Here is an 11,626-nt window from a genome sequence, read left to right on the forward strand (position 1 = left end):
CTGTTGCATTGGCTGTTGCATTGGCTGTTGCATTGGCTGTTGCATTGGCTGTTGCATTGGCTGTTGCATTGGCTGTTGCATTGGCTGTTGCATTGACTGCTGCGTTGGTTGTTGATTAAAGTTTAAGAGAGGGGTTGACGCTCTTTGATTTGGTATTTGATGAATCAAACCGAATTGACGCATAGGCTGTTGCTGTTGCTGTTGTTGCTGCTGTTGTCTTGCATTTAATTTTTGTAATAGAATATCCGAGAATTGTGCCTTATTGTCTAATAGCTTTTGGTTGATCACATCAACATGCATAAAGACATCTTGCAAGTCCAAGAATAAAGAGCTATCGGGAGATTCACCAAAGTTAAGAGATTGGGCATTAGTTGTGTCATTTAGCAGTTGACTAGGCCTTCCATAGATCTTGAATGAGTCAAAGATAGTAATGATCCATTGAGCAAGTTCCTTTGTGGAAGACGCCATGACCAAAGCAGTTGAATACTCATTATTAATGATTCCTTCAATTTTAAAAATAGTAGATACTTCCATTAGCTGAGGAGATTCAGGGTAGATGACATATGCCTGTAAAACCTGTGTCATTGCATACAAAGGCGACTTCGATTTCTTGGATTCATAAAATGAAATGGATGCATCTTTACTCTTATTGAACAGCTTCTTTGATTTTTCAGAAATGTTCAACCAGTATCGTTGCCACTCTGTTGTACCTGACAACCTAACTTGCACGTATCCTTCCATCTTGGTTTGTGGTTTACTTAACAAGTCATTAAATGTCGATCTTGTAATCAATCTTCTTGTATAAATCTCTTGTAATTTTGAACATTCAAAGCAAGATAAGCGAATAGAGCAAATCCATTTCAAAAGCATTTCATATTCAATAGCATTGAATAGAAACCTATTTTGTCCTGCTGAATTAAGTGAAAATATATTGTCCTTTTCACTATAAATCTCGACTTTTGAATCTGTTATGTTTATAAATTGAGGTATGATCTCGTCTCCCTCAATGTCCTCCCATAATGTTAATACTGGTCCACACAGTTCCATATACCACTTTGTCCAATCATTCTCTCCAAGCGGTCTTCCGTCTACTGTCAGATCATTCTTCTTGTAAACATAGCCTTCAAGATATACTTTTTGCGAATAATTCTCGTACAACTTTTGAACACTTGCCATGTCACTTGGTGCAGGCACATTGTTTTGTAAAAATTGTGGTACAGGCTTAATAAAGTTGGCTGGTCTCGTCGTATTCCTCACTGCCATATTCCTGACTGAAATAGGTCGAGGATAATTGGGAGCTCTTTGGAATGAAAGTGGACGATCGTCGTCGTCATCTTTATGCCCTCCCGAAAAAGCAGGAGCCTCATGATTGTAGTCTTGTAATTGTACATTGTTCATCCCATTGACAAGGGAAGCTTCTTCAGATGAGCTAATCATGCTATCCTCACTAAAAATAAGTTGCCTATATTAAGCATATCTTGGGTAACTAGTTTACCTTCCACTCTTGACTAAAGGAGGGAGGGTTGGAGTAAAGGTGACCTTAATAGAGAAGAAAGGAAAGGGAAATAAAATAAGGGTACACGAATTCTATTTTAAGCACCACACGTGATATGGGTTCATATGGCTGTGATTTTTCATTTTAGGGCCCAGAAAATGAAATATGTGTCCTTCTTATACGTTCAAGAGATTGTATATTTTTAAAAGATTCGCTTTCTTGTTTCAGAAGGGCTTTATATGTTAATGAATAAGAGATTGAAAAAGAACATTAACCATACTGAGAGAGGGCTTAGCTTTCAAGAAGGTACTACTGTCATTGACTAGGCCAATCTTCGTTTGCAGTAAGAAAGTTTTGAATTTATCAGTGTTGGGTTGACTGACGTGTGGATCAAATTGAGGAAAGGTTGCATTAAAAAAAAAAAAGAGTGCTGATAAACCGAAAAGACCAATTGCCATTGCAGATAAGGTATATCTTCATTTTACAGCCTTCTTTGCTTGACTAGAGACACAACTTGGATTGTCGCAGACAATTGCACCATTAATTGTTCGTAATCGTCTTATACCATTCTTGTAAGCCGTCTGTACTGGATGAGACGACTTTTGGAAGCAATAGATGCGCGTTTGGGAGGCATGGTGTTCGTTCATTATACATACAGAGGTATATGCTTCAGAGGTTTCTAATAACCACCGTAATGCATGTATTCTTTGATTCGTGAGCCTACACCTAAGCCATGATCACCAGCAAACATGATAAGTTTTAGGTTTGTAGAAGATGTGATATATCTGCGCTCATCTGAGCAAAGTCTATCAGTGTATTTGCGCTTTTGTGATTCATATATTCTTTTTTGCTTCAGTCGACTTGGCGAGTAGTAGAAATCTCGTATAATATGTTTATGTTCAATATTATGTAATTTAAGATTTCTAGTACTAGTCGTATCAACTTTGCTTAAAAGGGTCTCAATAGGAAATATATTTTCTATTTCTTACTAATACATCCCCTTTACCTAATAATATCTTCTCCAAGTATTGTTACTACTAGTGCTTTTAAAGCTAACAATGAAAACATTCTCATCTTTTTCAGTTGTTAAAAGGATACCTATCCAATCCCTTTATTTGGTCTTTGAACTTCAGTGTTCACCATGGCTAATAATGAGACAGTTCTATCTCCACCTTGAAACATTCTCGAAATTTCGTATGTCTCGTGTTCTTCTTTCATCTTTTTCAATGTATCAGCAGAATTTTCAAGTACCATCTAGTTTTTCAAGTAATTAATACCTGTGATATTGTCAATGGATAGTAGTTTTAACTCGAAAAATTAGAATATACAAGTAGATGGAATAAGACCCTTTGTAAACATTAATGAACATGAAAAAGAGAGAGATTCATGGCAAAAAGGGGAGTTAATCTTTATATGCAAGAATCAATATTGTCACCACCTTGTGAACTGCATTAATATGACGCATCATCAACTACTACGAATCAGTGTTGTGGGATTAATGCGAGGTATTATGTTAATATTTAAGATGATTTTGGCTTGTGTACGAGATGTACATCGAGTATACAAAGTCAAAGGATATATAATCTTTTTTGATATACACGTAGAAGTGCGACAATACCTTGCTTTCTCAAGATTATCATCAGCGTAACTCTCCTTCAAACACTAAGATTTCCTAAATCAAGCATGTTTTTTATATCCGCCATTTGTGACGGAACATCGCATTTGAAAACTATTCTGCATACGTATACTTTTTCTGAGCAAAGTTCTCTTATACTGTTTAAGATATTGATTTCAATAATAGTCAAGTAAGAAATATTAGTTAGTAGCAAAGATGAGTTTGTTGATTGAGATAAATATCGACTTTGACATGTTTCAAGGGAGGCTCGAATAGCAATGACTAACAGTATACTTCATTTACGTTGTGTAGCGGGTATATAGGCGTGTAACGCATGACGAATGTTAAAGTATAATTCTGCTTATGGCGCACACCTGGAATAACTCGGTTCAACTGGAACACTTATTCCGCGCATGAAGCCTTTAAGCAGTTCTTTCTATTGCATTGCTTTTACCGTCTCACTTTCAAGAATATTTATGCGTACGTTCGTTTACTATAACGAAATGAGAAGGATACTACACTGGGGTGTATAAGAATCAGACATGATAAACTTGACTGTGTGTTACAATTCCGTTGCTTAATGTTAATGCTGATCCAGCGTTACTGCCTTGAGAATCCTCTTTTTATTATACGTTTATACTTGTATGCACTCTTTTCAAAGAATAATATCACATATTCATAGGATTAGTAGTGCTGTATTATACTTAAAATGACAAACCAGCGCAACATGTAGACATAGTTTAAACATATATCAAATACTTTAGTTAATCTCCGAGCACCATTGACATGGTAACCTCCTTTGCGGCAAATAAAAGCCTTTTTGGTTCCCTGTCCCACCTCTTTAGGTTGCACTATATGCAGTTGAAGCTCCATGTTTAAATTAGAACTACATACAACGTCGATCTTGAATTAAAGCGTCCTCTTATCACTAAATCTATGCTAGCTATACAGAACATAAGCTTACTAGTAACGTTAGGGTCAACTATCATGCTTTTTTTTTATAACTAAAAGCACTGTATACTTGAATATGAAAGGGAAGCCATCAAATCAATATACGAATTAAGAAGGTAATACCATGGAAGTAAGGGAACCATTGGTTTGCTTTAAACGATTTACATCTGAAAAAATTATTGGATTAAAGTATAATGTTACAAAAGCTTGGTGCAACACGTAACGCGAAGAGATGTATTCAATTGAGCTATACTGAAAGGCCTTTATCATAGGCGTCATGTCGATATATACACTACCATGATTGACCATGACTAGTGTTAATCTCTACATTTGATACAATTACTTCTATCTTGTCTAGTACTTTGGTCTCTTTTTTTTGATTTAATCTCTACGGACATTAAAACAACAACGGCTAATACAGCAAGAACAGCCACAAGGCTACAGCATGACAGAAGCCTGATAGACCTCATGCTACAAGTATATGGATGCGTGCTTCAACACCAACAATACGGTGTTGTAGGGATTTCAGGAAAAGTAGAACTACAATCAATGATGAAGCAATTGAGCAATTAGACTTGTTGAGTCTTTATTTCAAGTACAGCAGATACAGTAAGCTCCGGATTAATCATGATGCATTAGATCGCAACAAAGTAATAGTTAAGCCTTAGAAGCAACTTATACAGAAGTTTTCTTTTCACGCTGTAATGCAAAGTGAACAAGTATACTTGACTGTCTTGTAGTATCTAATGCACTCGAAGCCTTTTTTTTTTTTCCAATATCAGAAAAGTCTTTATTGTTCTGACCTTTTTTTTAGGTTGTTAGACACGCTCAAATTTCATTCCGTCCATTCAAAAGCCCATATCATTTGGCTTGGTAATAGCAGCATCAATAGATTTAGAGCTGTGCTGTTAAGATGTATGACACATATTCCGTATGAGGACTGGTCGTCTCCAGGGAGCACACTTTCTTATCTGACATAGTCTATCAACAACATGAGACTGTTCATCTTTGTAAATTGATTATTCGTTTTGATTGGCCATAAAGTGCAAATGCCATTGCTTGCGCATATTTTCTATTTTTATCAGACTATGACTTTGTAAATGGCGGGGTGAAGTGTTGACTTTGTAAATGGGTGCAGGCGGGTCATACTTGGTAATTTGCAATGTAATATCTGTACAACAAATAGAGGATGTACACAAGAACCTACTTTTCATTATTAAGCTTTTATTAATAAAGTTTCTGTTCTGTTTTTTGTATAAAAGGACTCTCAATTATTCCCTTTTCTTATTACTAACAACATGAACAGATTACTTGCTCTTTACTGCTTGATCTTCTCAGTTATCGCTTACGTTAGCGCTGATTTTCACATATCTACTGGTGTTGCTACTGGTGGACGTACTGGTGTAGTTGCTTGCCCTTCTAACTACTGGAACTGTAATTGCTATGGTAAAGGTGATAGAGCCGGTGTTGTTACCGATGCCAACAACTCAGGTCTTGGAAACATTACGCCTGATACGAACTTTTTCAAGATCAGAAAGGGTCTCTGTGGTATGGGCGAAATGAACTTTTACAAGAGAAACGATGGAAGGTGGGAGTTCTACGCCAACAATGGTGATGGTAAGCTTCTTGGTACATGCTATGAAAACAAGGCAATCAAGAAATGTACCACAGTTTTGCTCACCGACAAGCTTGTTTGTTACTCTTACATCTGTAACCCTTAGTTCTTGATACAGTACTGTGAATAAAAGCTTTTCATTTTAATAATATGCTACCAAATGCACCACTTTATTAATTCTGTTCATAGGGGACAAGAATACACCTATTCCAATAACACATTTACTGATAGATACATACTAGGTCACAGTGTTAAGCTTTAGTTCTTTAAATGTGTATAGAATGTCATTATAGCTCTAGTTCAATTACAATTGATTTTAATGATCTTTCATACTATTTTGTTAACACCATTGGGCTTCTCTTATGTAAAAGAAAGCCAGCAACATTGATGTATTCCTTGGCATCAAAATGAGATACAATAGCATTAACAGAATATCCACTAATTTTTACTTGTTTTATTATTTATACGGGTTATTTGTAATTGTAGTTTTTTTTTGATACATTTTCACGCACTACTGCTCTTATGGTTCTTCTCTTCATAGTACAAGCGACTTGAGCCACTAAGCGACCGTTCAGACAAATTATCTTGTGCGATTGATTTGACATCATTTGGGAGAATTGCATTAAGGACGATAGATATGATACCTGCCATGATGTAGCCAGTCTCGACAATGGTATTGATCGAGTCATAGAATCCTTGAGCTGCTTCATTTGTAGTTGTAGGCATGACGTAGTTAAACCAGTTAGGGACTAAAGTAACTCCAAGACCCACTGCCAATGAAGCTGCCACGATAACGCGATCTCGCCGTGTCCAATCAAGGTAACCAAGAATACGCACACCTGAGGCACCAACAGATGAGAAAATGAAGAGAGTCATACCACCTATAACTGGGTTAGGAATAGCTAGCAAGCCAGCAGAGATTTTGGAGAATACGCCACAAAGGATTAACAAAAAGGCGCATACAAGTCCAGCTGCACGGCTTGCGCACTGGGTTACCGCGATAACACCGTTGTTGTTGCTATAGGTAATAACGCCCATTGTGGAGCAGAGGCCGGACAATATAATGCTCACGCCGTCACACAGGAGGCCACCTTGCATGCGTTCTTCAAATGGTCGGCCTTCGATTGGTAAGCCGGAAAGATCACTGGCTGCTGTAAGATCTCCAAGACATTCTATCATCATGTCTAGGCATGTAAACAAAAAGGGAATGATTGCAGGAGGGTAAATGCTGTATTTAAATGTCTTGACCCAAAGAAATGTAGCCGCAGGTGCAGAAGCTATTGTTGATGTATCAAACATGCCAAGACAGGATGTAATAATACAGCCCACAACAAGCCCCACTACGACGGATATGTTCTTTAGAAAAACTGAACCTAGAATCTCAATAAGGACAATTGAACCAAAGACAGCAAGGCCAATACCAAAATTGATAGGACTTCCCCAGGCTTGAGCACGAGGAGCATAAATGTTGGGACAAAGCTGATATTCACCAGACGATGGACGGCTCATACAGGGCCCAGTTCCACCAGCCCAATTCTTCATCGCTGTAGTAATCAAAGAAGCACCGATAACGACAAGCACCGTGCCTGTTACTATCTTGGGAAACATTTTTCTGAGAATACGATGAGGCAGAAAGCTGATAGCAATGTTAAGAAGCGCACATAGCATCTATATAAAGAAAAGATGAGTTACAATACAAAATAACAACATCGCCAAACCATACTTGTGTACCAAGGATTGCACCAAATGCGTCGGGACAAGGCAGATACTTAATTGTACCATCAGACAGTGTTTCGATAGGACATTGACCATCTATATAAAAAAGGTTAATATGATATTATTAAATACAGAATACTCTTACTTTTGTACATATTGCCCACTAAAGCTTGGGATGCTGGCATATTAGCGAATGCAACACCTGCAATTTGTAGTAAACTATAGCAACATGAGTCAATAGCTCAACTTTATGATCAAAGATACTACCCGATGCCAAAATAAAATCGAGTCTTGGGTATCTTGAATCTTACAATTTGTATAATACTACAAGTAATGAAATCAGCTACAGTCTTATTTGTAAAGAGGAGTTATACCTCATTAGTCCAGAGACCTATTCATAAGGGATTAATATAACAAGTATCAATAATGATAAAACGTACAATAAGAGATACAGAGACCATGAATTGGCGTGTGCTTTCATCTAAATTCAGGTTATTACTGCCTTCTCCCGAAAGGATGATTGTAGGTGTGATTATGCCAGCAACAACAGCCAAAAAATCTGCACTGTTATTTAGTAAACAAATCAATAGTTAGAGCAAATGTTACGTATTTACGCTGGATTCCCATTAGAAATGCTACCGCTATGGGCACTGGGTCATCAGGTCCATAGAATATAGATGGTTTTGCTTTTCTTTTCAGAAAGGGAAGTCTTGGTAAGCTAAGCATTTGCAAAGCATTAGACTTACAACGGTGACTTATCTTTTTAGTTTCTTACCATAGAGCTGCATAATCGTAATCACCAAACCAGCCATCAAAGGTCGTAATCTGATGTTTGGCACGACTCAGAAAGTTAGGTCGTTTGGTACACAGATCTTCTACTGGAGGATAGATATCTGTTGGGTCATTATATTCTGGATCCGGAAGTGGTATTGACTGTGCGTCTTGCTTTTCGACCAACATAAAAGAAATTTGTGATATTGGAAGAAAGATCTTGATGATACGATAACATCTATTTATAAGATAAGTAGAATCTAAGCTATCACTGACAGTGCTGTAGCTTTGTGTGCTGATAACATAAATTTGTTATCAGTAGTTAAAACCCAGCTCCGCAAATCCGAGAGCAGCAGCAGCAGTAGTCGCATAATTCAAAAATTTATAATACAATATATACAAAATGCAACATCTTGGAACGGCATTGCTTTCTGGAAATAGTATATTGTATTGATGTTATGATGTCACACTGAATCTAATGATACTTGTTACAAAAAAGTAAGACAATAGATAGAAAAAGAAGAGGATAGATTAATCTTGAACAGATTATACAAGATTTTCCCATAATCATTATCTCCCGGTACACAATAAACACAGCACTAAAAGGGCGGATGAAAAAAACCATCTCGAGCGAGTGTTTGATTATCATGACTACTCTGGTCAAAAAAGAAAACCGATATAGTGATCTCTTCCAACAGGATTTCTTGTTCATCCTTAGGAAATAATATTTAGGAGGTAGATTTTGAACCTGGATACGCAAATCACGCTTAACTTCACCTGTATTCAGTGTATCTTTGCAGAATAACGGCGTTTTTAAGGCGTCGAGGTGTATGTGTATGTGTGTGTCTTGGTGATGTTTTTCTGTCACACTTGCCGTTATCCTACAATACCCCACAGTATACCTTTCTTGCCAACTGGGGATGAAGGATAACGATGGCATTGATTCGCCCCGTACCATAGTAATGATCATGGTTTTTTCGTATGCTTAATTCCTTATTTCGAAATAAGCAATTCCGTCTGTGACTACTGTTTCTGGTGTCTCGGTTTTTATTAGCATTTTCAAGATTTATGACAATCCAATGCTCATTTCGCAAGGGACTATGCTTCCGCTTCTGAGAACAACATTTAATGCAACATATTCTGCGCTTGGTCGACGACATTATACCGAAAAAAAGTTGTCAAGAGTTATTTTAGCTTATTTAGAAGAACATGGAAAACCAAACGACGACACATTCAATAGACATGTTTATGGTAGGAAACCCAGAAAAAGAGAGGAAGCCGAGTTTGTCGAAGCAGTAAAAGCCGGTGTATTCGAGCCGACACCAAAGAAACCTGTTCCTTGGACAGAAGAAGAGAAAAAAAGATTACTGGAATGTGTCAAGCTGTATGGAAAAAAGTGGAGAAAGATTGTTGAATTTTTTCCAGGACGAACGAGCAGAGTAATATCAGCATACTATCATAATATTAAAATGAATTCATCCGAAGGGTTGACAGATGAAGATAAGGAAATAATACTTCGGTGGTATAAGGAGCGTAGTGCTAAAGGAGAACGAATCAACTGGATTGATTTAAAACGCAATCTACCAATACCAAAGCCAATGAAGTACATCAAGGACTATATATATGGATTAGAACGTCCGTTTACAAATAGGAGATGGACAGAAGAAGAATTTCAGAAATTACGAGAGTTAGTGTTAGAATACAAAAAAGATTGGGATCAGATAACAGCGAAAATGGATCATCGAACAGAACAACAATGTCGGATGAAATGGCATTATGAGAGTTTGAAGAGAGGAAGTGGGATTTATGAATATCCTGACAACAAGGACCATACATCGTCATAAAAAGCAGATACACTGTTTCTTATAAATAAAAACTATATAAATACAGTTTAACTGTAAAAATCTAAATTCTTCTAAGAGAAGAAAACTGTGTCGGAGACAGCGGTATCAAGCCCGGTGAGGGCGACAAAAAAGACGCGGCAGGGTGCTTCCAAATAATAATGCAGTAGCATTATCATGTATGTTTTTCGACGCATTTACATCGCGGTTCCAAAGCATCCTGCAACCTTGACAAGCCAGGACACTAGACAAACCAATACAGGCAAACGTCATTTCTCGTTTTTGGCACTAGTGACATACGTTTCCATAAACGTTAATGTCTAATATTTCTTTTGTTTATGCAAAGCTCACCTTCGAAGGGTTGAACTCGTCAATGTATGTCACCAGCAACCTCCCCTCTTTTTCTCTTTGCTCAAACTTGTCATACAAAATACCGGTGACGCCAACTTGTTGTCTTTTGGCCTTTACAACATTCTTGCCTTTCACAAACAAGAGACAACATTTGATCAACGTCATGTGAATGATCAAGAATCTAATCGAAGAGTTCAAGGGGGGTTGTATTCATGCCTCATAGGTGAAGAGGAGTTCTTGTGATTCAGTTTCGCTGCCCATACTTTTTTTTTGTATGGATTCAATTGCAGGATTAATTTGGTTAAAGATACTCAATAAGCACAATTCCATCGTGTGTTTTCATATCTATTCAACATTAGTTTCACCAAAAGCAGAGTTGCCATTTTTAATAACAGCTGATGAGTGCTGATTTTCGCCTTGGTCTTTTCTTAAATCACGTGGCCTTGGATACACTTCTTTAAGGAAGCATGGCTTCTACTGTCATTTAAGAGCTATAGGATCGTTCGGTGATGTTGATGGTGTTGAGCGCAGAAGAAATGGTCAAGCATTGAGTGAATGGCAACTGTTCGAAGATTTGGGGAATATGTGTTTCTCCGCGCATTGGTTCATGCTTCGGCTTCGCCGTCATCAAATTTATTATGGCGCCTGAACCTACTCATTCCTTCGACATTGCCAAGATCTTTTCCATTTCGGAAGCAATTTCACCTGTTGTTAACCCAAGGTATAACAGAGCCAACCTTCTCGCTCTCAGACAGTAGTGTAAGTACATGTGGAATTATTTGAAGTGTATTCATTTTATTTTGTTTTTATTGTAATTCTTGGAACGCAGTGGACAACTGTCGATAAACTTGCCTGACAACAGCAGTAATAAACTATATCTTTCTTCCTGCTAATTTTTATTTTATTTTTTATATTCTACACGATCAAGCAATTGATACAGAACTAGTGTAATTGGACTCATTTGTACTTTCATTGTTGTAATAGTAGTCCCCTACAGTTTTTTACCATTCTGTTTTGTTGCTCTTAACTGTTGTAACGAAACTAGACATAAAAGACAAATTAGCTTCTATCGCAACTTTTCTTTTCAGGACACGCTCTGTCTCTTAATTGACAAAGGAGTCTTCTAGTCTGCGTTACCTGGCCAAGTTGATTATCGTAAGTGAGGTGATAGTATTATACTGTATTTTTATTAATTATTGACGTTAATTTTATAAAATATTGTCGTAAAATAAAAAAAAATATTTTCGTAAAAAGGCGACAAAGAAAAATAT

At 37.2% G+C, this 11,626-nt stretch overlaps 6 protein-coding genes across 6 annotated transcripts in view; 2 read left to right on the forward strand and 4 right to left on the reverse strand.

Annotated features, from left to right (window-relative positions):
• Positions 1–1,437, reverse strand: part of RHIMIDRAFT_249259 (uncharacterized protein) — a gene marked incomplete at both ends in the record, with an annotated part of 2,864 nt that extends 1,427 nt beyond the window's left edge. Inside the window, one exon of the mRNA XM_023610598.1 lies at positions 98–1,437. Coding sequence (XP_023461135.1) covers positions 98–1,437 — 1,340 coding nt within the window. The remainder of the gene's footprint in view (positions 1–97) is intronic.
• A 446-nt stretch (positions 1,438–1,883) lies between these two features.
• Positions 1,884–2,274, reverse strand: RHIMIDRAFT_274678 (uncharacterized protein). Its single transcript, XM_023612481.1, has one exon. The coding sequence runs from the start codon at positions 2,140–2,142 to the stop codon at positions 1,972–1,974; it is 171 nt and encodes a 56-aa protein (XP_023461136.1). The 5' UTR covers positions 2,143–2,274; the 3' UTR covers positions 1,884–1,971.
• A 220-nt stretch (positions 2,275–2,494) lies between these two features.
• On the reverse strand, positions 2,495–2,862 carry RHIMIDRAFT_274679 (uncharacterized protein). Its single transcript, XM_023612482.1, has 2 exons — positions 2,805–2,862; positions 2,495–2,749 (listed from the first exon to the last, which is right to left on the reverse strand). Exon 2 carries the CDS (start codon positions 2,747–2,749, stop codon positions 2,594–2,596), a length of 156 nt encoding a protein of 51 aa, XP_023461137.1. The 5' UTR covers positions 2,805–2,862; the 3' UTR covers positions 2,495–2,593.
• Positions 2,863–5,327: 2,465 nt separating this feature from the next.
• On the forward strand, positions 5,328–5,839 carry RHIMIDRAFT_274680 (uncharacterized protein). Its single transcript, XM_023612483.1, has one exon. The coding sequence runs from the start codon at positions 5,360–5,362 to the stop codon at positions 5,780–5,782; it is 423 nt and encodes a 140-aa protein (XP_023461138.1). The 5' UTR covers positions 5,328–5,359; the 3' UTR covers positions 5,783–5,839.
• Positions 5,840–6,040: 201 nt separating this feature from the next.
• RHIMIDRAFT_274682 (purine permease) lies at positions 6,041–8,509 on the reverse strand. The gene is made up of 8 exons (XM_023612484.1): positions 8,168–8,509; positions 8,007–8,110; positions 7,833–7,951; positions 7,767–7,783; positions 7,660–7,716; positions 7,538–7,611; positions 7,400–7,488; positions 6,041–7,344 (listed from the first exon to the last, which is right to left on the reverse strand). Exons 1-8 carry the CDS (start codon positions 8,350–8,352, stop codon positions 6,181–6,183), a joined length of 1,809 nt encoding a protein of 602 aa, XP_023461139.1. The 5' UTR covers positions 8,353–8,509; the 3' UTR covers positions 6,041–6,180.
• Positions 8,510–8,827: 318 nt separating this feature from the next.
• On the forward strand, positions 8,828–10,014 carry RHIMIDRAFT_274683 (uncharacterized protein). Its single transcript, XM_023612485.1, has one exon. The coding sequence runs from the start codon at positions 9,243–9,245 to the stop codon at positions 10,005–10,007; it is 765 nt and encodes a 254-aa protein (XP_023461140.1). The 5' UTR covers positions 8,828–9,242; the 3' UTR covers positions 10,008–10,014.
• The last annotated feature ends 1,612 nt before the right edge of the window (positions 10,015–11,626 follow it).

The sequence above is a fragment of the Rhizopus microsporus genome (genome assembly GCF_002708625.1).
Source record: "Rhizopus microsporus ATCC 52813 unplaced genomic scaffold scaffold_35, whole genome shotgun sequence".
In the NCBI taxonomy this organism is placed as follows: domain Eukaryota; kingdom Fungi; phylum Mucoromycota; class Mucoromycetes; order Mucorales; family Rhizopodaceae; genus Rhizopus; species Rhizopus microsporus.

Coding starts and splice junctions, on each gene's coding strand:
- RHIMIDRAFT_274678 (XM_023612481.1), bottom strand. CDS start 2,142: ATGAACGAACACCATGCCTCCCAAACGCGCATCTATTGCTTCCAAAAG.
- RHIMIDRAFT_274679 (XM_023612482.1), bottom strand. CDS start 2,749: ATGGTACTTGAAAATTCTGCTGATACATTGAAAAAGATGAAAGAAGAA.
- RHIMIDRAFT_274680 (XM_023612483.1), top strand. CDS start 5,360: ATGAACAGATTACTTGCTCTTTACTGCTTGATCTTCTCAGTTATCGCT.
- RHIMIDRAFT_274682 (XM_023612484.1), bottom strand. CDS start 8,352: ATGTTGGTCGAAAAGCAAGACGCACAGTCAATACCACTTCCGGATCCA. Junction 7,952..8,006: donor ATTTCTAATGGGAATCCAGC/GTAAATACGTAA, acceptor ATAACAGTGCAG/ATTTTTTGGCTGTTGTTGCT. Junction 7,612..7,659: donor CGATTTTATTTTGGCATCGG/GTAGTATCTTTG, acceptor ATGTTGCTATAG/TTTACTACAAATTGCAGGTG.
- RHIMIDRAFT_274683 (XM_023612485.1), top strand. CDS start 9,243: ATGCTCATTTCGCAAGGGACTATGCTTCCGCTTCTGAGAACAACATTT.